Source organism: Coturnix japonica, chromosome 8, assembly GCF_001577835.2.
Source record: "Coturnix japonica isolate 7356 chromosome 8, Coturnix japonica 2.1, whole genome shotgun sequence".
NCBI lineage: Eukaryota > Metazoa > Chordata > Aves > Galliformes > Phasianidae > Coturnix > Coturnix japonica.
Window position 1 is genome coordinate 21,533,249 of NC_029523.1, and position 26,006 is coordinate 21,559,254.

Here is a 26,006-nt window from a genome sequence, read left to right on the forward strand (position 1 = left end):
CAGCGCCTGGCGAGCAGTTCATATGTAGGAGCTTCCGTGGAGCAGGAGACACGATCCCAGGAGTTTCACTGCAAGCTGCTGGCTTTGCACCACAGAGCTGTGCCCGGGGCTCGAAAGTTCTTGCAGTGCATAACAATTTTAGATGAACACTGTTTCAGTCTTTTGGCTCTGCTCCCACATTCAGGGGTTTCCACACTGCCCCCCAAAGGATTTTGAGGTGTCAGCTCCTCATATATGGCTTTGGCATATTTCCCACCTCAGAGACAGCCTTGGCCGTTCCAGCTTTCAGGGCCAGGTTGGGCAGCAAGAAGAAGCCGGCCATCCCTGAGCAGCAGCTTTCCTGTTCGGAGACACCGGGTCCAGGCGTCCAACTGGGCCGGTCGGCTTGGCCTTCATCCTGCCCGACATGGGTCAGGTACAAGGGTCAGCAGAGTCGACATTTCGGATGACGTCTCAAAGCACAGGCCAAGGACACAGAACAGGAAGCCTTAAAGGAGCCAGACTGGCGTGGCTTTTCAATGTTACACCATCAGGTCTGACAGAGATCGTCAGCAAGATGCGTCCCTTGGTCAGGGAGCAGCAGCCTGTCTCCACCAAGAAGCAGGCTATTGGGACTGCTCCTGCAGCTGGGCCTTTTCCTTCCAGCCTGAATGATTCCGTACCGGATATCAAGCTAGCTGTTGTTTAACAGAAGGCCCAAAGCAGCAAGCCCCTGGAGATGAGTTCAGAAGACCTTCAAGGGGCCCTGGTGAGCCTTCCCAGGAAGGAATGGGTAGAAGACGGACGTTCCATTGAGAAGAAACTGCTGTCGAGCCTGAGCACCAGAGTCAGCTGGTACCCGTTTGGGTTTGCCTTGTCCGCTTATTTCCAGATGGGTCCGGTTACTGGGTCAGCAGATCATCATCTAGTTCAGAGCGCATGGATCAGTTCTTCAGCTACGGCCTTACCCCCTGCGACCAAGTCTGCCAAATACCTTTGCCCAAGGACGGCATTAGTCCGGCTCTTTGATAGAGGTCTTTGATTCATCGTCTTCATTGCTACCTGCTGAAGGTTGCTCACGGCCTCAGGATATAAGAGAGTTTTTGTCAATAGTCCCTGAATTTGAGGATGTTGAGCAGGAAATGGGAGAGGCGATGGTCCAGACAGGGGAGGAAAACTATGCCGCTGACGGAAAATCCAATTCTAACAGGTCCTTCTGGCCTGGTGCCTATGCAACATTGTAATTCATGAATATAGAGATCTGATAGAACAGAGACAAACAGCCACAGGTTTGAGTTTTGTTCCAATCCAGCAAATTCTTAAGGCAGACTTTTTTTAAAGCTTTTGGTCTCAAATTTAATCAGCCTAAGTAACAAATCACATTGCCTTCATTGAGATATATATATTCATTTTATCTTATGTACAACCTTAATTCAATTGTGTGCAAATCCAGACTAAAATCCACTACAAAAATCTAATTGTGATGATTACGGAATCCAATAATAAAGCAGTTTTTGCCATAAAACAAAATTCTGTGTTTACACTGACTTTTTTGTTCTAGATGTAGCAATTAAATTGTTTGATATGATGCTTCAAAAATAAGGTTCCTTGCAACCATTGCTGGTTGCTGAGTGAGCAGACAGAAGGCAGCTCCATGAGGAACAACTACTGCAGAGGAGAGGGCTGTGAGAACACAGAGCCAGAAACAAGCAAAATGTGGTGGTAGTCTGGGATTACAGGTGCCCCTTTGTGAGCCAGGTGGGTTGACTGCACTTATCAATTGTGTGGGTCATGAGAAGGGATTTGTCCTCGCTGGTTCTAAATTGCTACCTAGAATTATTATACCAGAAATAGGCAACCTGTCTTCTCAAAAGTGATTTGGAGCCTGTACTGGAAAAATGGAGTACAGCTGAGGAAGGTATCCAGTACCTGAGAAGAAATGGCTGTGCAGAAATGCTGTAACGCATCCCACGTTTTGGGATCCCTGGGGACCCAGAGCATTACCATGACCCAGAAAAGGTGAGCGGTACTCCGGAAAAATATGCCAGAAACATGAATGGTCAGCACCAGGGAAGTATTCCAGTATACTATTGACGAACTCTAACAGGTATGATGAGCTGGATAGAAGACCTGCAATTTTTGAGCTCATCCTTTCACTGCAAAATTATCGAATACACACTACTGCCACACCGTACCACCATCGCAGCCATCTGTCAAATGGTGGATAGAATGGACTGAATGGAGAGAAAACAAGACAACATGCAGAAGAGCTGGTCTGCGGCAAGGAACCACAGCGAACCTGTGGCAGTCTTCAGCTTGTCAGACGCAAACGCCACACCTGTCCGAGTGAAAGGACCGCAGTGAGCCGTATGTTCACGTCGGTGCCATGTGGAACTACCATGCGGTGTACCATGGGAGAGATCATGAGGACAGTGGCATGACGAACCCAACTTGTTATACTGCGAGCACGGGTAAGAAAATTACAAAAGAGGTCAGCCACTACTGAGGTTGCCTCTACCACTTCAGACAACCAATAGAGGGGCCCTGCCCTCAGCCAGGGGGGGGAAGGGATAATAGAGTGTAATTGGACGGTGTGGATTCGGTGGCCTGGCACATTCAGAACCACAAAAATATAAAGCACTGGTGATACCGGTGCCACAGTGCACTCTGATACCCTCAGGCTTCGAAAGGGACAGAAGGAATACATATACATGGGGTGACTGGGGGTTCGCAGGAACTATCTGGTGTTGGAGGCCGAGATAAGCCTCACTGGTAGAGACTGGCAGAGACATCGTATAGTGACTGGCCAGGGGGCTCCTTGCATACTTGGAATAGATTACCTAAGAAGGAGACATTTCAAGGACCCCAAAGGATACAGATGGGCTTTTGGAATAGCTGCTATAGAAACAGACAACATTAAGCAGCTGTCTGATTTGCCTGGCCTATCAGGGGACCCATCTGCTGTGGGGTTATTGCTGGTGGAAGAACAACGGGTGCCAATTGCCACGAGAACAGTACACAGAGGACAGTACCGTACTAATAGGGATTCCTTGCTCCCCATCCATAAGCTCATTCAACAACTAGAAAGCAGGGAGTAATTAGTAAGACCCATTCACCTTTCAATAGCCCCCATATGGCCAGTGCGCAAAGCCAGTGGAGAATCGAGGCTTGACAGTGGACTATCGTGGCCTTAATGAGTCACACCCCCATTGAGTGCTGCAGTGCCAGACATGTTGGAACTCCAGTATGAACTGGAATCGAAAGAGGCAAAATGGTATGCCACCATAGATATTGCCAATGCATTCTTCTCTGTCCCTTTGGCCACAGAGTGTAGGCCACAGTTTGCCTTTACTTTGGAGGGGGTTCAGTACACTTGGAATCGTTTGACCCCAGGGTGGAAACACAGCCCGACCATCTGCCATGGGCTGATCCAAGCCCACATTGGAACAGGGAACGGGCGGTGCCCAGAGCACCTGCAGTATATAGATGATATCGTGTGTGGGTGATACAGCGACGGAGGCTTTTTACAAAAAGGAGAACGGATAATCCAGATCCTCCTGTCTGCTGGTTTCGCTATTAAGCGAGACAAAGTGAAGGGCCCTGCCCAAGAAATCCAGTTTCTAGGGGTGAAATGTTAAGATGGGCATCGCCACATCCCAACTGACGTGATCAACAAAATTACTGCAATGTCTGCGCCCACTGACAAAAAAGAACACAGTCCCTTCCAGGGTGTGTAGGCTTCTGGAGGATGCACATCCCAAATTATAGCCTCATTGTGAGCCCCCTCTATCAGGTGACCCGAAAGAAGAATAGCTTCGCGTGGGGCCCTGAACAGCAGCAGGCCTTTGAGCAAATCAAGCAAGAGATAGCCCGTGCTGTGGCTCTGGGGCCAGTACGGATGGGACAGGATGTGAAGAACATCCTTTACATGGCTGCTGGGGAGAAAGGTCCCACTTGGAGCTTGTGGACAGAGACCTCAGATGAGACCCGAGGCCGACCCTAGGATTCTTGGAAAGTAGAGCATACAGGGGTCGGAAGAGGGCTACACTCCAACTGAAAGGAGATCCTAGCAGCATATGAAGGGCGTTCCGGGCTGCCTCTGAGGTAATTGGCACCCAAATACAGCGTTCTCCTGGCCACCTCGACTTTCCAGTGCTGAATTGGATGTATTAAAGGGCAGGTTCCCTCCACTCACCATGCCACAGACGCCACATGGAGTAAGTGGGTTGCACTAATCACACAGCGGGCCCAGGTGGGGAACCTCAGCCGTCCAGGGATCCTAGAAGTGAATCATGGACTGGCCCGAAGGTAAAAAGTTTGAAGCACCACCAGCAGAAGAGTGTATCACGCGCCAAAGAGGCTCCCCCGTTACACATGAACTTCCGGGAAAACGAAAAGAAGTTCGCCCTGTTCACTGATGGATCGTGCCGCAATTGTTGGGCAAACATCGCAATGGAAGGCTGACAGTGTGGAGCCCCACACGACAAGTTGCAGAGGCCACGGAAGGAAGAGGAGAATCGAGAGTCAATTTGCGCGAGGTAAAGGCTGTTCCAGCTGGCCCCATAGACATTGCTGAGCGGGAGAAATCGGCCAGTGCTTTACCCTATACTGACTCATGGATGGGTGGCCAATGCTTATGGGGGTGGTTGCAGCAATGGGAGCAAAACAACTGGCAGCGGAAAGGTAAACCTGTTTGGGCCGCTGAACTATGGAAGAACATTGCTGCCCGAATAAAGAACATGGTCCTAAAGGTGCGTCACGTAGATGCCCACGTGCCCAAGAGTCGAGCGACAGAGGAGCAACAAAATAACCACCAGGTAGATCGAGCTGCCAGAATTGAGGTGGCTCAGATAGACCTGGACTGGCAGAATAAGGAGAGTTTTCCTAGCTCGGTGGCCCATGAGACCTCAGGCCATCAAGGGCAGAGATGGAACACATAAGTGGGCTAGAGACCGAGGGGTGGACATAACTATGGACGCTATTGCGCAGATCATCCATGATTGTGACACCTGTGCCATGATCAAACAGGCCAAGAGGATGAGACCTCTCTGGGGGGAAGGGCGATGGGAAAAGTATAAATATGGGGAGGCATGGCAGATTGATTATATCACCCTGCCAAAGACTCGTAATGGTAAGCACTATGTACTCACCATTGGTGAGAGTAACCACCGGGTGGCTTGAGACATATGCGGTGCCCCATGCCACTGCCAGAAACACCATATTAGGCCTAGAGACACAAATCCTGTGGTGACATGGCATCCCAGAGAGGATCGAATCAGACAATGGGACTCATTTCAAAAATTCACTGGTGAGCACCTGGGCCAAAGAACATGGCATTGAATGGATCTATCACATCCCCTATCACGCACCAGCTGCTGGTAAGATCGAGCGCCACAACGGTTTGCTGAAAACCACGCTGAAGCAATGGGTGGGTGAACATTAGAGAAATGGGAGAAACATCTAGCAGAAGCCACCTGGCTGGTAAAACACCCGAGGATCAGCCAACCGAAGATGGCCCTACACAGTCCAACTCCCTGCGTTACCGTGGAGGGAGACAAGGTTCCTGTGGGTGCATGTAAAGAATATGCTTGGGAAAAGCAGTTTGGGTCCTCCCAGGCCTCTGGAAAGGGGAGCCCCTCCGTGGAACTGTCTTTGCAAGGGACCTGGGTGCACCTGGTGGGTGATGCAGAAGGATGGGGATGTTCAGTGTGTGCCACAGGGAAATTTGATGCTGGGGGAGTGCAGCCTGTGATTCCATGTGTGTGTATATATATATATATATCTGTATGTACATATGTAATGCATGTTAACTACTGTTCTGTTTATATGTTGATAAAAGTTAGGCATGATGTGATTTGATGCTGTTAATAAGGGGTGGAATGTTATGGTTTTGTAATTTGGTTGGTGTTGGTATTCCACATCAGAACACCATGCCTAATAATGGGAGAAAAGGGGACAAGTTTTTTTTCTGCGGGCTGCCGTAAATGGGCATGTGGGTTAGGGGCACCAGAAGGGAAGTGAGGAAGGGGACGGTGTTGTGGCCGGCTCCCTGTGAGGAGACAAAACGTTGGTCAGAGCTTCCTGCCTTCCACAGCTCCATCGCGTGAGATTTGGCGACTTGGTATTCTCTTTGGGTGAAACTCTCTTGTTGTTGTTAGTGTTATTAGGTTATTAAACTGCCATTCGTTCTCAGATTCACCTTCTCCTTCTCCTCCCTCATTTTTGTTAGACCTAATCGCAATCTCCCTTCCCTTCCCCGTCTCCCTAAACGCACGTGGCCGGGCCGCGCCGGGCCGCGCCGCACTGCCGCTAGAGAAAAAAAAGGGGGGGGCTTTTGTTCCTGCTGCCCCGGGTTGTGCCCACTGTCCCGGAGTGAGCTCTAGAGAGAACTCCGTGACAATGACTTAGTCGAGGCCTCCAAGAGAATGATGCTGGACAAAATTCAGAATGGATGGAGCATGGTGTCAAAGCAGCACAAGGTAACAACAGCTGCTGCCTTCAGCCTAGCTCTGCTGAACTCTGTGGTGTCCAGTCATGTGGGATGACAGCAAGATACAGACAGAACACTTTGGGGCAAACTAAATTAATCAATGAAGGAAGTAACTGGCTAACTTCTATTTCAAGTAGTTCATTGAAACTGATGGTGGTGATGATGTGATACAAAGGGTACATAAAGGCAAGTTATACCACAGCTGGGGCTACCCAGTGTATGATGGAGCTTAGCCATTTCGGCCTATGGCGTAACAAGGTAAACCGAAAGCCCTTCAGTTGAGTTTCCAATTGAGAACATTCAGCCCTTTCACAGTTAAGCCAAGCTCTTTGCATAGCTTCAACTTTTGTGGCACAATACTGCAAAAGTCATGATCTGAGATAAAGCTCCAACCCAAGTGAAGCTTTAAATGGTAGCGCTGGTAACGTTCTGGCACCATCTGATGTTTTTGTTTTAATCTCCAGGCAGCCCTGCTTTGTTGGGTCAGTGAAACTAAACACAGAGGACTGCTGAGGTCATAGGCAGCCTGGAAAGGACTTAGCAAAATGAGCAAGCTGGACTTCAAGATGGACTCAGGTATTAGCTAGATTCAACTGGTAACACCACGCATAAACACAGCACCAGGTGCATTCTAATGTCAAAACTACCAACTTGGCTTGGTAACAAACTAGTGAGCAATGTGATGTGTGAAATGGGAGGGTGTATTAGAAACATACAAAACAACATACAAAAAAAAAAATACAATGGAATCAGACACAGAGACTGCCTTGGACTGATTCTTCTTCACAACCAGGGAAACAACTGGGTCCATCCCTAGGGAGGAGCATGAGTAGCTCTATGTCAAGAGAGATGTTGTGCTGAAGTACAGCTGAAATTACATATTTATGCTCAAGTGGAGCCAAAGAACACGCCTTTAACAGGAGATTTACCATTGTTCACAGCTGCAGGGGAATGCATTCCACATCGCTGGAGCAGACAGAAGGAAAGCTGTGTGCTGTTCCCATGAGCGTTACCCTTAAGGTGACCCTGAAGCCAACGCGTGCCATTTTCACCTCACACCCTGGATGCTTTTATGCACACCAGTCGTGGCAGACCTGAACACATGGATTTGACGGGTCAGACCCAGAGGTGAAGTGAACTGTGAGACACGGGGACAAACACAACCAAAGGAAAGCTGACAGAACAGCCACCAACCACCACAGCATCAACCACCACAGCCACCAACCACCACAGCATCACGCCCTTCCCACACAGCCCTCGGTGACACCTCGCCCTCTGAGGCTCACCGGGAGCCCCACTGCGGACACTCACAAACCCAAGCTCCCCGTCCCCGTTCCCGCTGTGCTCCCAACACCCCCCATCACATCACACCACATCTATTAGCGGTTCCCCCCCCTTCTCCCCGCCCCACCATTACACTCCCGGTCCCGCTGCGCGCGCAGGCCCGTCCCCCGTCCCCGCCCCGCCCCGCCGTGTCCGCAGGCCCCGCCCCGTCCCCTCCCGGCCGCCGCCGTGTCTCTCCCCGTGTCTCTCCCCTCACCGCACGGGCAGTGCGCGCGGCGGTGCCGGTTTCGGTGCTTAAGATGGCGTCTATCATGGAGGGCCCGCTGAGCAAATGGACCAATGTGATGAAGGGCTGGCAGTACCGCTGGTTCGTGCTGGACTACAACGCCGGGCTCCTCTCCTACTACACGGTGAGGGGCAGCGGCGGGCAGGGCGGGCGGGGAGCCCAGAGCCGGGCTGAGGAGCAGGGTGGGGGCGGGGAGGGGACGCGGGGCGGTGTGAGCGCTCGGGCGGCCAATGGGGAAGGAGGAGGCGGCGGGAGCGGCCAATGGGGAAGGAGGAGGCGGCGGGAGCGGCCAATGGGGTGGCGCTGCGGGGAGATTTATGGGTGGGGGCGAGCGGCGCTGTTATTGTTGGTGTCCGGCGCGGGGGCGGGGCCGTTGGGCGGGAGCGGCCGTTGGCGCTGAGGGGGCGTTCGGTCCGTCCCGGCCCGTGGGTGCTCACACAGCACCGGCACCTCCTTGGCAGCGCCGTGTGCCCGCTTCGCTGGCTCAGCAGCAGGGAGCTGCCACTAAGACGTCGGCTTGACGTTTCCGTCGAGAACTTCCCGCTTTTGAACGCGAAGTTGTGTAAAACAGCAGTCACACGGTGTATTCCTTGTGTTAAAATGGCATTGTTACAGGTACTTCCACAGTACGGCTACGTGTAAAACTTATGCTCCCTCATTCTGAATGTCCATCTCTGTTAGGGCAAGGCTTAGTTCCACAGCTCCACGAGTTTATAATTCAGCATTATCCACTTAGAAAACCTAATTCAAAACTCCTGCTTTACCTGCATCTGGGATATGGTGGAGAAATAGAGCTACCTTTATAGCTTTTTAATGGCTGTTTGTATGGCAGCTGTTTGAGGTGAAGGTCCAAGGTGCAAAGTCTCCTCATGCTCAGCTGTAGAAATAGAAGCAGTCACTGATGACTGGTGGATGATGATTCTGGTTACTGCAGCGACTTTCTGACTGTGGTCTTCACCAGTTTAATGAATATCAGTTCTGAAATCTCATTACTTCCTATGGTTAGATATCCCTACATACACGTTGCACTTCAATATAACTTAGCATGTCTGTCATTCTAATGACTTTTAGTTCTCAGATTAAAACATTCTTTTTTTTAACCTACCTGCCCTAAAAGTTCTACTTAGGATCGGAAAATCAAACCACGCTCCCTGCTTTGTGCCACGGAGTCCTGCAGTTAAATGTTCCTACAGAACGCTTTCTGTATTGGTCTGCAAAGTACTTCAGTTTATAATGTCAGTTTCAAAGACTGTGTTGAATAAGCAATAATGACATTAGGAGTTTGGGAGCTTTGTGTAGGAAATGGCCATTCAGAGATTTTGCCTGTGTTTCTGTGTACGTCTGCTTGTATTTTGAAATAGAAGCTTACCTGTGTGATCAGGTACATGCAGCTGAACACAGTTTGCTCTGAGCCAGTTTCAGCTTGAAGCAATGCAGTCTTTGCGTGTAGGTGCAGCTGCGTGATTTTGAACCTGAAACCAGCCCTTCCTGATGTGTATAATGCATGGGTGGGGTATGTTGAGATTGTTTCCACTTGGCTGTGTAGGTGTGCACCTGGAAACGACTTGGCTGACAGGAGAGCTTACATTTAACTCATCTACTTTTACCTTCTCGTCACCTCTTACAGACCCCTTAGCCCATTTCAGTCCAAAAAGTACAAGCAGGAGCTTTCTCCAGCAGGTGCAAGAGGCAGCTGGACTTTGGCAGGGGAGCTGTGGAAAGCTGCAAGGCGTTCCTGTCTGATGCAGCTGAAGTTTTCACTAGAGAGGTACAGAAGAGCAGATCTGTTCCTTGGCGTGTCCTCACATGGCTGTATTTCATCTTCTTGTGTAATAGCGTAAAATAGGCTGCAGAAGAGTCCATGTGGAATGAGCATCTAAGCAGCTGCTGTACAGCAGTATTGCATCTAAATTAGTATGCCTTTTCTTTTGCTAACTTGAGTAGTTATTAACCTAAATATGTTTTGAATGCGTAGACGAGGAACAAATGAACTCAATTACATTTACATTCCTGACACGATAAAAGACTTCAGGGATCAAGGCAAAAGTTCTTACATCGTTTGCTCTTCTCTGCTTTCCTTTTCTGTAGTTTGCAGTTTGTGTTCATACATTTCTCATCAGTTCTCATCCTCAGATTTGCTTATAATTGTATCTGAGAGTTTATTTATGAGTGATATATTCCAGAGAGTAAAAGGCCTGGACTCCTATCCAACTATTGATCATCTTTACATGGTTTTGCTTAGATAAATGACTTGTCCAGCAGCAGTAAATGATTGTCGTTGTTTTGTTTTCATTTTAAGAAGAAACAAATATGAAATAAATGTATCCCATTTTGGATCAGTTTGGCCAATGGTTTGAGAGATTAACAGTGACATGCTTTGATTTGTGAATCCACCGTTTCTCTTAGAGGTGAAGCAAATACAAGGCTATGAAGCACCGTGCTGTTTGCAGGATGTAGCTGGAGGCACTGACAGTATTTAAAAGGAAAGCCTCCAAATAGATCATCTCTGCTGGCACAGGAGTTGTAAAGTTGTTCCTTAAGCTGGTTTACAGCTGAGAAACTTTCTGCTGATTTGTTTTTTTCAGTTGAGTTCATTCTGTGGTTTTCTTTCTGCACGTCAGTGTGAAAACATGTGTTGGCTTTGTGCTGGCAGAGACAAAGAAATCGCTATGGAGGAAAAGGGAGGTGAAAGCAATTTGCTTTTTGTTGTGTTTTCGGATAGCAGTGCTGTCTTAAATGCACAGCCCGAGCTGTGACTGCCCATGGGAATCCTGTAGAAATAATCCAGAGAGCCCCTTGAGGTTGAAAGTCTGATTTAAAATTCACGTTTCATCTGTATTCTGTAAATAAATATTTTAATTGTATGAAAAGCTGAATTGGCGTAGCTGTGCGAACAGCACTAACAGCAAGGCCGGGACACAGGGAGGGCAGTTTGTTAAAGGACTTAAAACTTTATAGCTATTCGAGGTACTGTTGGAACTGCTTCAGGCTTTACAGCTGCCTTGAGTAGAGACTGAGGACTGAAAGAAAACCATACCCTGTATGACAGCGCTGTAGTGTACATTTTAGGAACCAAATTGGGCAGCCTCCAATGGATTTGTAGTTCTCCCACCAGTAAGTTCCTAAACAATAGGTTTGAATGCTTAGGTAGGCTGTTGTTGCTGCTGTTAGTTGTTCCATCGAAATACTTTTTCAAACACATGCTTAAATCATTTCAGGAACAAAATCTGTATGAAAACAGTTGGTAGGAGGAAGCAGATGTGATGTTGCAACAGCATTTTTCCCCTTATGCTTTTAGAATTCTGCTGCTTGGCAACTTCAGTAGTCATTGTGCTGCCTTCAAGAACTGTTTGTGGAACGTATGATCCAGATGTTAAGGAGGAAAGCTCAGATTTTGCCACGGTTTCATGATTCTTTCTTTGATGGTAAACCGAAAACAAATCTCATTAACTTGATTTCAAATGATGCCTCTGAAGCTGGAGCCATGGCTCAGTGCCCCGTATTAAGAGACTTTCAGTTGAATATATTTTCCTGCTTTTTCCAAATATGGTTTTTTAGTTAACAGCTGTGTGCAAAAAATGGAGGAAAATAAGAAAAAGCATCTGCCTTTGTACAGATGTACCTTTTGAGGCCTCTGCTTTCCATTCTGAGCTGTTGTGCTGAAGTTTCTGCAATAATTTGGTCTGTCACACGCACTGCAAACAGCTCTGGATCTAAAAAACAAAGCTGTAAGCAAACTACATACAGTAAAAGGATAATCTTGAATTAACAGACATGATACGAGTCTTCCGGTGGCTGTTCCTCAGCACTAGGTTGAATTCTTTACCTAGTTTCAACTATGTCTTTCAAAGGTTGTCCTAGATTTTTACAGGATTATAATGTACATAATGGACTCCTTATAACAAGCAAAATACATACCAAATATTTTTTTTTCATCATACGTAATAACTCTGCCTGTGTAAGTTTGGTAAGTTAGGATGGGGGCATGGGGAAAGGAGAAGCAGGTATTTCCATCTGCTGGCCTCAGGTGTGTGCGAATCCTTCCTTGAAGGCTGGGAGACCAGTCACCAATCTGTGGGTGATCCATCAGTCTGCTGCCATAATTCTGTCTGCAGTGTATCAACACAGATGTTGGTATCATCAGAAGGGTGGTCTTACAGAAACCTGTTTTTTCTCTTTCTCAGATAGGCAGGGTTTCATGACTGGCACTGGATTTTCCTCCTGGGTAGTACATTCACTCATAGAATTGAGCAGTACTTATTTCTTGGAAAATGAGAGGTGATTTCTGTATGACACCACCCGACTTGCTTTCAGTAATGCTTCATTAATGCTGTTCTCTTCAGTATTTAGACAATGTGTCTGGTTTCAGTTCTCCCAAAACTTGATCATCACTTTGTGCTGCATGTCTGTGGCATTTCTCATCTGCTATAAATACATTGTGCCCGCTCAGATTTGTTTAGCAGCATCTGATGGGGTCATTTTGTATTGGCACTCGGAACTGCATGTCACCTGCCCTCCCAGTGTCAGCCACGTTGTCTGCTCTGCTGATGTGATAAGTGGAGCTGGGTGCTCGTGCAGGTTCTGATCCAAGCTGGGATGGTTTGGTGAAGCAGTAGTGTGCAAGTCATGTGCTAACTGTGGTTCTGAAGGTTCTGCTTACATACACCTCAAGTACTGAAACCAGCTCAGTACTCAAGTTTTCCAGCTGATAGAAGGCAACTTTTCCTCTGGTGTTCATTGTCATCTTCAGCTGCCTGCTTGTTCCTTTCAAAAAGCAAACTGTAATTTGTGCTTAATTTCTAGAAGTCATTTGTTGCAGCCTTTTAGTCAGTGCAAATTAATATATGCATGTGCACTGTCAGGCAAGAAATATGTTGGTTGAATGTAACTGAGACTCTGATCACTTAGAAGTACAATGCTTTTTAGAAGTTTTTGCTTCTTCTCAGTGTTCAGAAGTTGCTGCGCTTTTGGTTCCTGCTTTACAACCGCATCCACAAAAGTCAAAGCGTTAGGCACAGCAGCTGCCTGTAGTTGCTTTTCATTTCAGAGCACACAGTGAGATGAGATCTCAAGCAACTCTGGGGTGTCTTTGCCACTGTTCCTGTACATTCTACCTGACTCAGAATGGTTAAAGGGATTAAATATGCTGTGGCTCTGTAAGCACTGCCAGCCCCAGCTGTTGTTGCTGTTAGATGTTGCTGCTGCCTCTGTGCTTGGGGGACCCTCCTTTGAGAGGGGTGAGCTGCAGGAACGGTCTGAGAGCTGTGTGTTGGGGTTTTTGTTCTGTCACATCTTATTTTGGCTTGAAGAATGAGTGTTGCCTTAGCATTTGGCAAGAACAATAGCTATTATACAAGTGGTCCTGTACGTGTAGTTAAACTGCAAGAAACAGTGTTTATAAATAGACCTTGTTTCACATCCCTCCTCCCTAGAGGGAAATAAATGACATGAATGATGTTATTGCTCATCTGTCTACTTACCTTAGAGATTTTTTTGGCAGCATTGAGTCAAGAACATACCTGTACGAGAGCCTGTGCCTGAGAGGTCTTGGAGGCAGACAACAGTGGGATTTAATATTGAAATCTTAATCTTCCCATGCAAGAGCTGAAACACAAATGAAATAGTTCTAAAGATGTGAAGGGGGATCGAAGGCTTTGGGGAGGGCTGGGTTGGAGGTTTTGTAAAAACCTTTTGGGAGTAGAGAGGGGAACAAACGTAGAACATCTACTGATCTATGTTTTAAAGTCCTCTTTCGCAGCAGTGAGTAAAAGATGTCATTTAGAGAGCGTGCAGCGTGATTAGTGAGGATAGCTGCATGCTGCAGTATGGATAGTAGAGTGAGAGGTGTTTTAGAGTGAATTAGATTTGCTGCTTCACTGTAATCATGTGAGCCAATTAAAGCTGTGCTTGAAGATGGGGAAATGCTCAGTACACTGAACCTGTGATTTATCTTGTGAATCTCTTTGCAAACTAAGAACATTACGTGCTATAAAGTTTGAACTCAATTTCCACTCCATTAAAATGCGATTGGTGTACAAAAAAAGTAAAGCCTTTTATAGCACATTTTGTGGTTGATTGCTAATCAATCTGTGCAATGGAAGGATTGTTAGGATTCTGCCCTCCATTGCACCAGGAATTGCTCACATCATCCTCGCTCTCAACTGCTTCCAGAACCTGGGCAGGACCAAACCTGGTGGCACCAGGCGTGGTGTCTGCCTGCACTCCGCACTGCCAGCTGCCCGGATTGTTTCTCTTTCCTTCTGCTCATCTGGAGGTGCATCCTCAGCCTGGGCATTATTTTCTTGCTGAGCTCATGCCAGTATTTCTTCTGGGTGCCACTAGAGGGAGCAGTAAGCTCTCGGTACTGTTCTCCCATTTCAGGAGTGCACTCCAAGCAGCGAGCATAAAAAAGCCACGCATGTAAGTGAACTCTGGTGAATTGTGACCCTAGTAACAAAACCTTTCCTTCATTTGAAGTTCTGACTACTTGTGGGGCAAAAGAGGCGACAGCAGTGCCTTCTACTGGGATATAAGCACTATGGAACAATAGAAGATGATGAAACATTAGCTCGCGCCTTCCATCAACCAGTGACAGCTCAAAAGGAGTGCAGTCTCTAGAAACACTCTGGTCCCTCAGCTGCCAGCCCTTAAATGAGGGTGAGGAGGGGCGAGCTCAGGCTCCCCCCCTTCCAGTCATTCAGGTGCATTGTGTGCACCTGAGCTCCCTGGGCTGTTCATGCCTTCTCACCTAGTGCTCAGCCATTGGTTCAGGCCGTGGCATGGTGATTTCCATGCACTACTGTAATCTAAATTACCTTTGGTGAAAAGGACTTGCTGTGACTGCTTCGTGATTTTGAGAGAAATAGCTGTAATATAGCTATAACGGAGCTATATCTCTCAAATGTGTGGTAGTTGAAAAGTGTTTTAATGCTATGAAGACTGATAGTTCTGGTTTCTGTCTTTTTTCCCCCACTAAAATCAATCTGATTTTGTTGTCTAGTGGCATCAGTGAAAATAGAGCTGGTCATAATCACAGCCAGTCACAGAAAGAAGTGTTCAGATACTGCTGGACAGAAGAGAATGTTTCAGAAGGTGACAGCAAGAGAACTTGTTCATGTGATTGTAGAGGTAGAAATGTTTCCACGACCTGAAAGAATGCAGTTTGAATATCGGGGTGGTAACAGAGAAGGGGCTGTACTGGGCCAGAATGCCCTTGGAGCTAAGGCTGCAGTGGCACACAGTACATCAGATAAAAAAATGAAGGGGAAGTAACTGAAAAGCAGAAGATGTTTTGTGTCTGTAAGAAGGCAAAATATTTAGGACTCCACATAATGTTTCCTTTTTCTCCTTTATCTAAAAGGGTTCCTGTGCTTGTTACTTGAGCTTGCCAGTGTTAACCAGTAATATTGAAAATATTGGTGGAAAGTTGCTGACAAACTGTATCAGTGGTAGGAATAGCTGGAAGTTTAGAACAGTTCCAAGCTAGAAGCAGGTTGGGTATCTATAAGTAGGTGCCTCAGAGACACTAAGGAAGAGGTTCAGTAATTTACAGGTTTAGGTACTGGCTGTAGATGTAGGAATCCTGTTTTCTGATCTGGAGTCATCACTTAAATGGCTATAAATAGAACTTTTCTAACTCTTGGAATAAAAGCAGGATGTAATATCTAGGAAATAGTCAGAAACTTGTCTGAATATGACATTTATGTCTGTATAAAGGATGATAAATACAGGAAACTTTCTGACAGAAACATTATTTGATTTGTGCAGTTCTGCCTGCACAGCTGGTTCTGCTATACTGCTTGCTATACTGACTCTTTCCTGAGGCCTGGAAAGGAGGAGGATGTAAATCAGTACTCTGCCAATTTCAATATTCCCTAATAAATGCCTTTCTTCACATCTTCCTACCTTCTATAAAGGTGTGGACTGCACCTTCTAAGTATTTCTTCAAGATACCTACAGAACTTTTTTGAAGCTTTATATTATATTCTTATGCCTGGAAGCAGTACATCATGCTTTGGTGCCGCACTCTCTTTTGTGTCATTTTGTAAATGAGATTGTACAATCAGTCAATAAAACATTATACCAAACTGTGTTTTTTTCTGTTCTTGATTGCCTTGAACAACTTTCTCCTTGCAGTTGTTACTAAATTTGTTAATCCAGTATTCTGTTTTTTATTTCTTTCAGTCAAAAGACAAAATGATGAGAGGATCACGCCGAGGATGTGTTAGACTCAGAGTGAGTATGATTTTCTTTGGTACTTAATATCTCACTGTGGATAATATGGTCTAGGGGAGAGAACTGCAAGGAGACTTTTGAGGTTTTGCTCTGCTGCTGACTCTGCAAAACACTGAGGTAGTGAAAGTATTTAAAGAAAGAAAACATTAGAGGTCAAGTGACATGCTAAGCTAATTGCATTCTGTTATTGGACTCGATGATCCTTATGGCTCCCTTCCAATTCAGGTTGTTCTGTGGTATTGTATAAAAGTATTATGTGCTTTATACATTGTCTAAAAAGCATCATAGGGCAAAATACAATGGGTTAACAATAAAATGCTGCGATAAAGTTGCTATTTGCAGTTCTCGTTTCATGTGAATGTAAATATATGTAGGTGTAAGTTCTACACCTACAGAAGTTATTGCAAAACTGTTTTCTTTCTGTACTTCTGGTATTCCTTTATTCTGTTCCATTGTCCTTCATTCTGCCGGTTTGGATGCTGTAGGCCCACCACCTTCATTCTGGATACCTGTGTGGTAATGCTACATAGTCATGCGCTTTCAGAAACTTCTCTTGCACGTGTCCTTTTGCTGTATTTTCCCCATTTCTCAGAGAATCTCTGGCTCCAGAATGCTTTGTGAGGAGCTGATCTAAACAGGGTGAATAATTCAGAAGGATAATGGACATGAATGGGATCATTTTGGGTCTTGAAGAGAAATATAGGGAAGGTGATCTGTGGCCTGACACAGAATCTGATGAGTGTTGCAGCAGAACTCTGCCTTTTTCATTTTTTTTTTTAATTGCAGTTATTTCTTCCTTCTGCTGTTAACACTTTGTGATCTTCCTTTGGGCCTAATAAAGGGTCCCAACAACCTCAGTTAGACTCATACAGAGAATCCCTGTTCATCTGCATTTCAGATGATTTTATTGTACTTTTCCCTTTTTAGTGTATTGATATCATGATTATAGTTTCTTTAAGGATAATGTAAACTCCAACCCCTTTTTGCAACATTACATTCCTGAAGATCTCTAAGATTTTTTTTTGCATTGTGTAGAGAAATTTAGTCTCAAAAACTGTGTCTGCTTTAATAGTGTTGTGAGCCTGTCAATGTGGAGGTTGGCATCAGCCTGTCAGTTTAGGAAGTATTAAAAGTGAACAATCTGTTCAACATTGCATTATTCATTTTTACTTCCATTTAAGATAAAAGAATCCTTCTCTCTTTCCCCATCTGCCATGTTCCCACCCCAGATTACTCTTAGGATTTCTGCAAAGATTTGCTGACTCCTTTCTCGGAACACGTGTGGGTTTATTTTGTGAGGGAGGAAGGGGTCTTCCTGCTTTTGTAACACAGCTCTTCTGGCAGATGACAATACCAGAACCTGAACAGATGGGCCACTGCAATGTGCAATTCTATCAAAGAGGTTTTCTGTTTAGAGTAATTGTTGATTTGTAACTGTAGGTGTGAACATAAACAAACATGTGATTTCTAAAGTGCTTCCTTTTTTTTTTTTTTTTTTTTTTTCTGGAATGAATTTTAAAAGCTTGTTCCTTGCCTTTTTGTTTTGTTTGGTTTTGTTTTATACCTGTGCTTTGTAGGCTCTGAAGTTCAAATTCTGTCTTTTATTGTCATGGATTGTTTAGGAAGGTGTGTTTGTGGAAGAATCTATGTCATCTTCCCTATGCTTAGGTCCTGCCTAAGGTTTCTGTAAGCAAAATGCTTTTGGCTGATCACTGGTACACTGCATGATTACCAGATAGTTCTCAAATACAAAATATTTACCCCAAAAGTAATGCCTCCTATTCTATTGCATTGGCCCATGAATTTACCTGAGGCAGATGTTGGTGGTGTGGCAGCAGAGGTTCAACCTTCTTACCAATATTCCATTCTGTTTTGTTGCCGTGTGACAGATGGCAGCAGAGGGGTAGTCTGACACAATGATGTCTGATATAGAAATGCGTATGAAGCAAAGATGTGTCATTGAATTCCTCCATATGGAAAAAAATGGCACTAACTGACATTTATCAATGCTTGCTGAATGTCTATGGAGACTGAACAGTGAATGTGAGCGCAGGGAGGCGGTGGGTGGTGCATTTTAGTGGCAATGTTTATGAGCATGGCATGCAGGCTCTTGTTCATCATTGTCTGATGGTGGTGACTGTTGAAAAACAGTATTTTGTAGCTGAGAATTTGCTATATCAGACAATGTTATTGTGCTCTTTGTTGTAGTTTCTGTGGAAATAAACGGGAGGCATTACTTTTGGAGTGACCTGTGTGTAATGGCTGATGATCTGGTTGTTGTAATGTTGGGGTACCAGAACTATTCAGAATTGCCCTGGCTGGGCTGTGCTTCTCAGGTGCCTCTTGTTTAGTGATTGCAGATCTGTCCTTGAAAAATGTGCTTTTGTAAGTGGCGCACTTATGGCAGTGGAGGGGAAAATGTCTGGAGCTCTCCTTGCCTGCTGTATAGCCCTGAGTTACACATGGTTGGTGCTATTCTTAGATAGGGTCTATTTCTTGTCTCCTCTGCCCTGTGGTACCTGCAGCCAGCACAGCAAAAGGTGTGGATGCCATCAGCCAGACTTACAGGAGCTGTGAGGAATGTGTGCAAATGAGATTGACAGAGATCTCCTTCCACTAGATCTGTACCAAACAGGTTGTGATGTTCTGGCCAGCCCACTGCTTACCCCCTCCTCTGTTGTTGCCACTTGTTGGAGCTCACTCAGGGTGCTGGTGCTACTGTTGTTTGTGTTGTACTTGCACAGTAAGGACAAGATGAACGAATTAAACATGTTCACCTGCCAGGGGTGTCTTCCTGATTTGTGGGAGGGGGGAAGGACAAAACAGGACATAAAGCTGGATCTCCTGGAGCAAGAGGAAAGAAATTAAATATATCCTTTGGGATCTTTGAAATATCCTGAACTACATGTAATAATTTGTTTGGAGTTGAAAACGAGTCTTACAGGACCTCTATCATTGTCTTCCTTCCCTGGCTGAAATTGTGCTATTTTTTATGTATTTTGGGGAGGGAAGGGGGTCAAGAATGCAGAAGTGGATGGATTTGGAAATAGCTGAGCACAGATCACCTTCATCTAATCTTCACATTCCCTTCTGAAATGTCACCACCAATTGGAAGACAAAGCCAGCAGCTTTTGATGCATCCTATTGACTTATTGCTGGTATTTACTTAGGGACTGAGAATTAGATCATGCAGTGTACCAGTGACACAACATGATAGGACAAATGCATTTTGCTGGAATGATTTTTTTATAGACTGGGAGATGAAATTAGGTCAGGAGCCTCTTTTGTAGAGTAGCAGCAAATCGGTATTTGTTAGAGATGGAGAATACTTAAAAAGTATTGCTCCCACTTTTTAAAATATACATTGAAATGTAGTAGAGAATAGTAGGATATTGTCTACTATAACGATGCTGTAGCATAAAGCCACCATTGCAAAGGTAAAAGATTTGCATCATCATCCAGCAAAGCACTAAGTTTTACAAATATTGTTTTATCAAATTCTATATTCTATTAAAGAACTGATTTACAACCACTGATTAAATAGGGAATCTGCTCTTTACAGTATTCGATGTGCTTACAGTTAGTCGAGGCTTTTTAAATTCCAGTGGTGTAGTGATAGAGTGTGTGCTGCTGATGTCACTGCTTGCCTTATCAGGATTTTGTTCTTTGTTTCACAGGGAGCTGTGATTGGTATAGACGATGAGGACGACAGCACCTTCACAATAACTGTTGATCAGAAAACCTTCCATTTTCAGGGTGAGCTGACAGAAGAGATTGTTGTTGTTTTTGTTTTTTTTTTCTTGTAATAGATTCAACTTGTATTTGATGGATGATTTTAAATGTTTGGCAACAGAACAGCGTAAATGAGCACACTGAGAACATTCTGGATCCAGGGGTGCTGCAGGTTAGGCAGGGATTTACATCTGCAGTGGATACATACGTGCTAGAAAGAGACTGGTTCTGGCAGGATTTGGAGATTTAAAATACGTAGAATAAATCACTCACTGGGAGAAAGTAACGGGCTCCTGATTATGGGTTTCGCTTACTGAACGTTTCTGATCTTCGTTATCAAGATACAGTTATGTGTTTCTATGTGAAGAGAATCAAGACTGGTCGGCAGGTTGCAATTTGTATCCAAACAGAACTTAATGCTCAATTATGAGGAGACTAGAGGCAACATTTGGTTTAAAGGTGGAGCTTTGCTTCAAGATTTACCAGCTTGCATTCATTTCATCTACATTTCTGTGTCTTGTCTGCCAGTCACCATTTCTCTGCTATTATCCTTTTATTCACATTTACTAACACCAATGCCATCTGCCACTGCTATGTTTCGTCATTGCATGCTATGGTTCACCGGTAGAAAGGGTAAGGTACTATTATCATTGTTTGTACTCCTTAAATGATTTTATCTGCAGCAGTAGAACAAAAGAATGTGATGATATTGTCTGGAGAACTTCTTTTTTCCCGATGTTAAAATCCTATGGAAGTTTGATTAAAATAATTTTCAGCTGCTGTTTTTTAGTTCCTTTGCTTTTCCTCTTATATGAATTAGCTGAAAAATTAAATTATTTTGCATAGAGCTGGAAACTGAATATCCAAGAAGCACATTAGCACGTAAGCAGTTATTAATTTTTATAAGCTGGAATGTTCTGTAGCATGTATTATACTGTACATATTTTTAAAATCAGTGATTTGGAAGTGGAAATTATCGTTAATCCTGTTGTGTTTGTGTGAATATTTCTGATGATAAACATTTATTGTACATCATGTTGTTGCTGGAATCTGTATTCTTTGTGCTACAGTTCTTCCTAAATGCTGCAGCTTTAAGCCTCATAAGCATACCTTGATAATGCTGAGCTAACAGTAGTACTTAAATCTACTATTCCCAACGATAACTGATAAAATGCAAGGTAATTGCTAATGCAGTAATGGAATGCAGTACTCTGGCAGTCTTTCAGTATTATGAAGTTAAATACTGCTGAATATTTGAGAACTTGAAAGTGGTAAATCTAGAAATCTCTCGTCTTTAGTTACTAAGATAAAACCTTTGTCATATGTCTCAGACTTACAGTTATATTGTATGTACTGTATTCTGTATTGAGCAGCTAAATGTCTTAGAAGATTGATAGTATTTGGTATACAGTGTTTCTATCATATTTGGTATACAGTGCTGTATACCAAATACTGCTGTAAATATTATTGCTAATTTTTGAACACCAGTTTTGTCACATAATGTCTCACGCAGATTATTTCCCTTTATTTGTTGTTACATATTGAAGTATTGGTACCTGTTTACTCTGTGGGGTTGTAAAGGAGGGGCAGAACATCTACAGAGATTTAAAAATATATTTAAGAGTAATGTATTTCATCTCCTGATTGACCCTTGTTTGGCCATAATGTATTATATAGTTATGTGACTTTATTTTAAGGCTTCTAAATGAGGTAGATCTCAAGGCATTCATTCCCTCATGGGTTTGTTCAGTTCAGATGCACAATTCTGTTCAAGTAGCTGAAGACAGCTGGGATAATACTGTTAGTTTAATGAACTTCCTGTCAGGAAGCTCTTTCTTGATCCTATATTTTTTTCATGCTCCAATATATATCCATGTTCTAAATGTTCTGTAACCTTCAAACACTGTGAGGTTTTTTCCCCGTTTAATATTTTTGTATCATCACCAAGTTATAAGCGCTTCCAGTCTGGAAAGTAAGTTCTGTCCTTCATATCACTGCTGCTTTTTCTGCTCACAGGGATGCTCATGATTTGAATTCAGGAGTTAAGATAGTTTGTCAAGTATGTTCTTGCCTTCTTGATGTTCAAACTGCTATCTAACCTGAAAATCACAGCTTTTATTTGTATTGAATTACTTCACTAAGCATACACTGTATTCAGAAACAAAAACTCCTACCTGAAAACTTGGGTCTTATTTTTACAGCACGCTTCCTTGGAAGGCAGACAAGTCTTGTCTCCACTGCTTTGTGTGTGTAATAAAGAATTAAAAGATTGGAGGCAGTCCAGTGCATTGATCTGAGATGATTTTGCTTTAGCTTTAGTTTCTCCTTTCCTATTCCTGCCACAAAAGGAGAGAGGAAGCAGGGATGTTGCTGTGCAGCTGATTACCCATTATGTGAGTCCTGTCAGCTGGTAAAGGTAGATTTTTTTCCCTTCTTCCCCATCCTGACCCAGTTTCTAGTTTATCTTGCGATGCATAATGCATAGCATCCCAGCTGAGAAAAGAGGGAGGAAATACACAGCAAAAGGTAGTGCTGTGAATGCAGGGAATTTTTGTTAATGTGTGATACAGCATTTACCAAGGATATCACAAGAGCATTAGTTGCTGAGCAGTATCAGAATTTGAGATTGTATTTGTGTTAAGCTGTCAAAATTAAGTATAATGGCTTTAGATCTGTGTTTCAGCACTGCCTTGGGAAATGCTCAGTATTTATAGCTTCTTGTACAACTTTACCGTTGTCCACCACATGGAGTACAGAAACTTGCCCCTGTGGTGTAAGAAGGCAGTTCAGTCCATCGCATTACCCCATGTAAATGACACTTCACAAATTGCAGCCTTCCCTCTGTAAAATCTTGAGAGCTTTTAAAATTTTACCTGATATGGAAAAATGCCTGTCAGAGGATTTTGGTGTAAAATCTTATGTGTGTTTTCCTCAGTGATTTTTCTGTCCGTTATGTCTGCATCATTTATCCTGACCTAATATTTTTCACGGCTTTCTGGGGGTTCTGGTGATGCTGAAACAGCAAATTCCTCTCTCAACAGTGCTATTATAGTTAAGAAGAGCAGCAGTTTGCACTGCTGCAAAATTTCCAGACCTGTCTCTTCATCCATTTACAGCAGAGCTGTGCTGTTTGTTCTCCTCTCTTCTCATGATGGAGTAGCTCTGCTTTCTGAACCTGACAATGTCTGTGCTACACAGCGTTCTGAGGCTGATATAGTCCTCCTCTGTTTGGGAAAACTGCAGAAATTCCCCTGAGAACCAGAAGTAGGTTTCAATACGTAGCAGCTGTTTTGAAGAGGAGTTATGTGAGCGTAAGGAATGGTGGAGAAATAGTCAGGAAAGGTCTCATTGTAAGGACAGAGAGATACTGAGAAGTTCAACATTTTCTTCTGTTTCAAGAAGTTATCCCAGGTTTGACATGTGGAATTGACACTTCCTGATGAAAATATAAGTACTATCAGGTTGCCTCCCATTGAAAAATGCTTGATTAGTACGTTACAGATTGCCTGTGAATTCCCAGAGAGAACCAATAGCTTCCTGATCATAGATTGCCTTTGTCACAAAAGTTTCTGCCCGAGGCTGTGTTTATGCACTGATTATAGAGCTCACTCAAAAAGCAACCTGTAAAATTGATTCCAAATGGCAGTGAAGCAATGGGGAAGTTGTAATGAGGTAACAGTGAAGCAGCACTTTAACTGATTTCTTAAGATCACAGATAAAGCTTCTTAGTATGTCACTGACAGGAGACCATTCTGTGCTTTTCCTTTGGACAGGATTAGACTTTGTTTATAGTAACTGCACTGGAGTCTTCAGTGGGTGGAGGGAGAGCAAAAGGAGGGTTGGTTTCTATGAATGGATGAAGAATTGCACCAGGAGGATTAGGAGAAGGGGAAAGAATGATTGTGACAGCTCCAAAATTCTACAGAGGAGATAAGGCACTGATACACATAAGCGATGGAATGATGGTATGTTTGTATGGAACCCTGCTTCATCTCATGTCTTTCTATGGTTTAAAAGGCCCTCAGTGACTCTGAAAAGCCGCTTATTTAACCACAGAACCGCCCTCTGACATTGGCTATGAAGTGTGACTTTTCCGCGTTATTGGGCACTACTGATAAAATCTCTCTGTTGAGATTGGTGATAAAAATCCTATTGATCTCCAAAAAGGAAGAATCTCATGTCTGTCATCTGGACATTTTTGTGGAAGGTTACTGCATTAATTCTGACCTTGGGTGAGAAAATATGGGATTTTTGTGTCAAAATCAGTGCCACTAAGTTTTGTCTGAATAAATACTGCATAATTGACTCTATTGACTCTGTGGGTGTAATAGCCTTTTTTTTTTCCCTGTTCTGCCTGTAAGTAGGTCACAGTGAATGAAAATCAAGTATGCATTTCACTCAGAGACAGTATGGTGTATTTATAAGTAACCTTTTGTTTTTAGAACTAAATCCTGCAGCTTTATTTCATCCTGATGCACATGTGGATGCACACGGGGGAAAAAAAAAGCAGCAGCTTGCTAATTCTGAGGTGGTGTTTTGTAGTTCCAGTGTTCCAAGTGCTGCTGTGCATGACCTAGAAATACTGCTGGGAAGCGTATTGTGGAGAGTTGTCAAACTTGCTTATATCTAATCTGTAGATGCTATCAAGTTTAGGCCAGAAAAAAGTAAATGCATTACGCTGTACTTTAACATCTGGTTAAAGTATAAACACAATGTCTTCACAACAAGGCAAATACGGGAACTCTAAATTACATTTATTCTGTATTTGGGAACTTATAATAATGCTGGGGGCATTTCGTGTGCCACCTTTTCTTCATAGTATAGATATATATTTTTTAAATCCCTGTCATATCCTGCCTGGCAGTTTGGGAGATTCAGAGGTATAAGAGCTTGTTTTGGGCCTTGCAAAGCATCCTTTTTCTGAACCCTCAGCAGAAGCCATCTCTCATCTTTAGTGCTTTCAAGTGGAATCACAAGAAATACAGCTTGTACAAATATTACTGTCATCCTGAATCTCACTGCAGTGCGCCTGCATACTGGTTAAGCATGCTTCTCTTACAGGTCATAAATAGGGCTGTGATTGCTTTAAGGACCCAGTGGGCTGACTGTGCCATGCCTGACATGTCGCAATGAATTATGCAGGTAGCTTTCGAAGGATGTGCTGCAGACTCAAAGGATTAAAAGGTTAAGCATAAGGGAACAAATTGTAATTTCTCTTCTAAATTCTAGTTCTAATAGAAAAATGTAACAGGAGCTTAACTGGCACAATCGTAGTAAATCTGTGGTGTTTCAGCCTTCAGTGATTCCTGCCTCTTGCATACAGCAGTGAATGTATAGCTCTGTGGGTTTAGCTGCTTCCATTTGCAGACGTTCACTGGCAAACTGCAGTAAAAACTGAGGTAATGATGCTTGCATTTGGAATAGAGAATAACACAGGGACTGGTTTTGCTCTCTCAGCTGCAGATAGAGTATGCATATTTTGGTGGGCGGCTGATGCCCAATACCATTTACATTTGGCTGACAAGGTAAATACTGCATTAACCCATTGGGCTAAGGCCACAGCACACATTCATATAGATGCGGGCTCCTATATTCCATTGCTGTTTCCAATTAGTGTAAAAGCATTTCAATCACCTGTCAGCAGCTGAACACCTCTATGGCTTTTAAATGCCAAAGAGTTATCGTTTAGATATTGTGTTCCTTGTTTGGCTTTGTAACTGTCAGTCCAAGCTAGAATCAGCCTAGGGAAAGTAACTCATGTTTCTCCCTTGTTCCCTACCCTCCATCTCTTTGTCAGAGCTGTTGTGAAGAGAGACCAGACATTGTTCTTCCACATTTAGAGATGCATAGGTATTGGTGACATTCCCTGGTCCTGATACTAATTGCCTTATCCCAAATATGTCGGCAGAAAGAAATTCTGGAGTAAAATTTCCCTTAAGAACTTGAGCAGAGGAGAGAGGTACTAACTTTAAAATGGAGCTTGGTCAAAGCGTGACAGAG

General features: G+C 44.0%; 1 protein-coding gene and 1 long non-coding RNA gene across 6 annotated transcripts in view; one reads left to right on the top strand and one right to left on the bottom strand.

Moving 5' to 3' along the window:
- Nucleotides 1-7,152: 7,152 nt before the first annotated feature.
- LOC107317649 lies at nt 7,153-8,117 on the bottom strand. The gene is made up of 2 exons (XR_001556954.2): nt 8,010-8,117; nt 7,153-7,563 (listed from the first exon to the last, which is right to left on the bottom strand). It is a non-coding gene; the product is annotated as an uncharacterized LOC107317649 (long non-coding RNA).
- The window catches only part of OSBPL9 (oxysterol binding protein like 9), a 48,606-nt gene continuing 30,620 nt past the window's right edge, over nt 8,021-26,006 (top strand). The window contains exons 1-3 of one of the 5 annotated variants that reach the window (XM_015870572.2): nt 8,021-8,163; nt 16,224-16,274; nt 19,952-20,030. In XM_015870572.2, the coding sequence (XP_015726058.1) occupies nt 8,053-8,163; nt 16,224-16,274; nt 19,952-20,030 (241 nt within the window). In that variant the 5' untranslated portion in view covers nt 8,021-8,052. Of the gene's footprint in view, nt 8,164-8,635; nt 8,655-16,223; nt 16,275-19,951; nt 20,031-20,070; nt 20,466-20,507; nt 20,640-26,006 lie in introns of those variants that run through there. The other 4 variants (XM_015870573.1, XM_015870570.2, XM_032446156.1 and 1 more) reach the window with 4 other exon arrangements.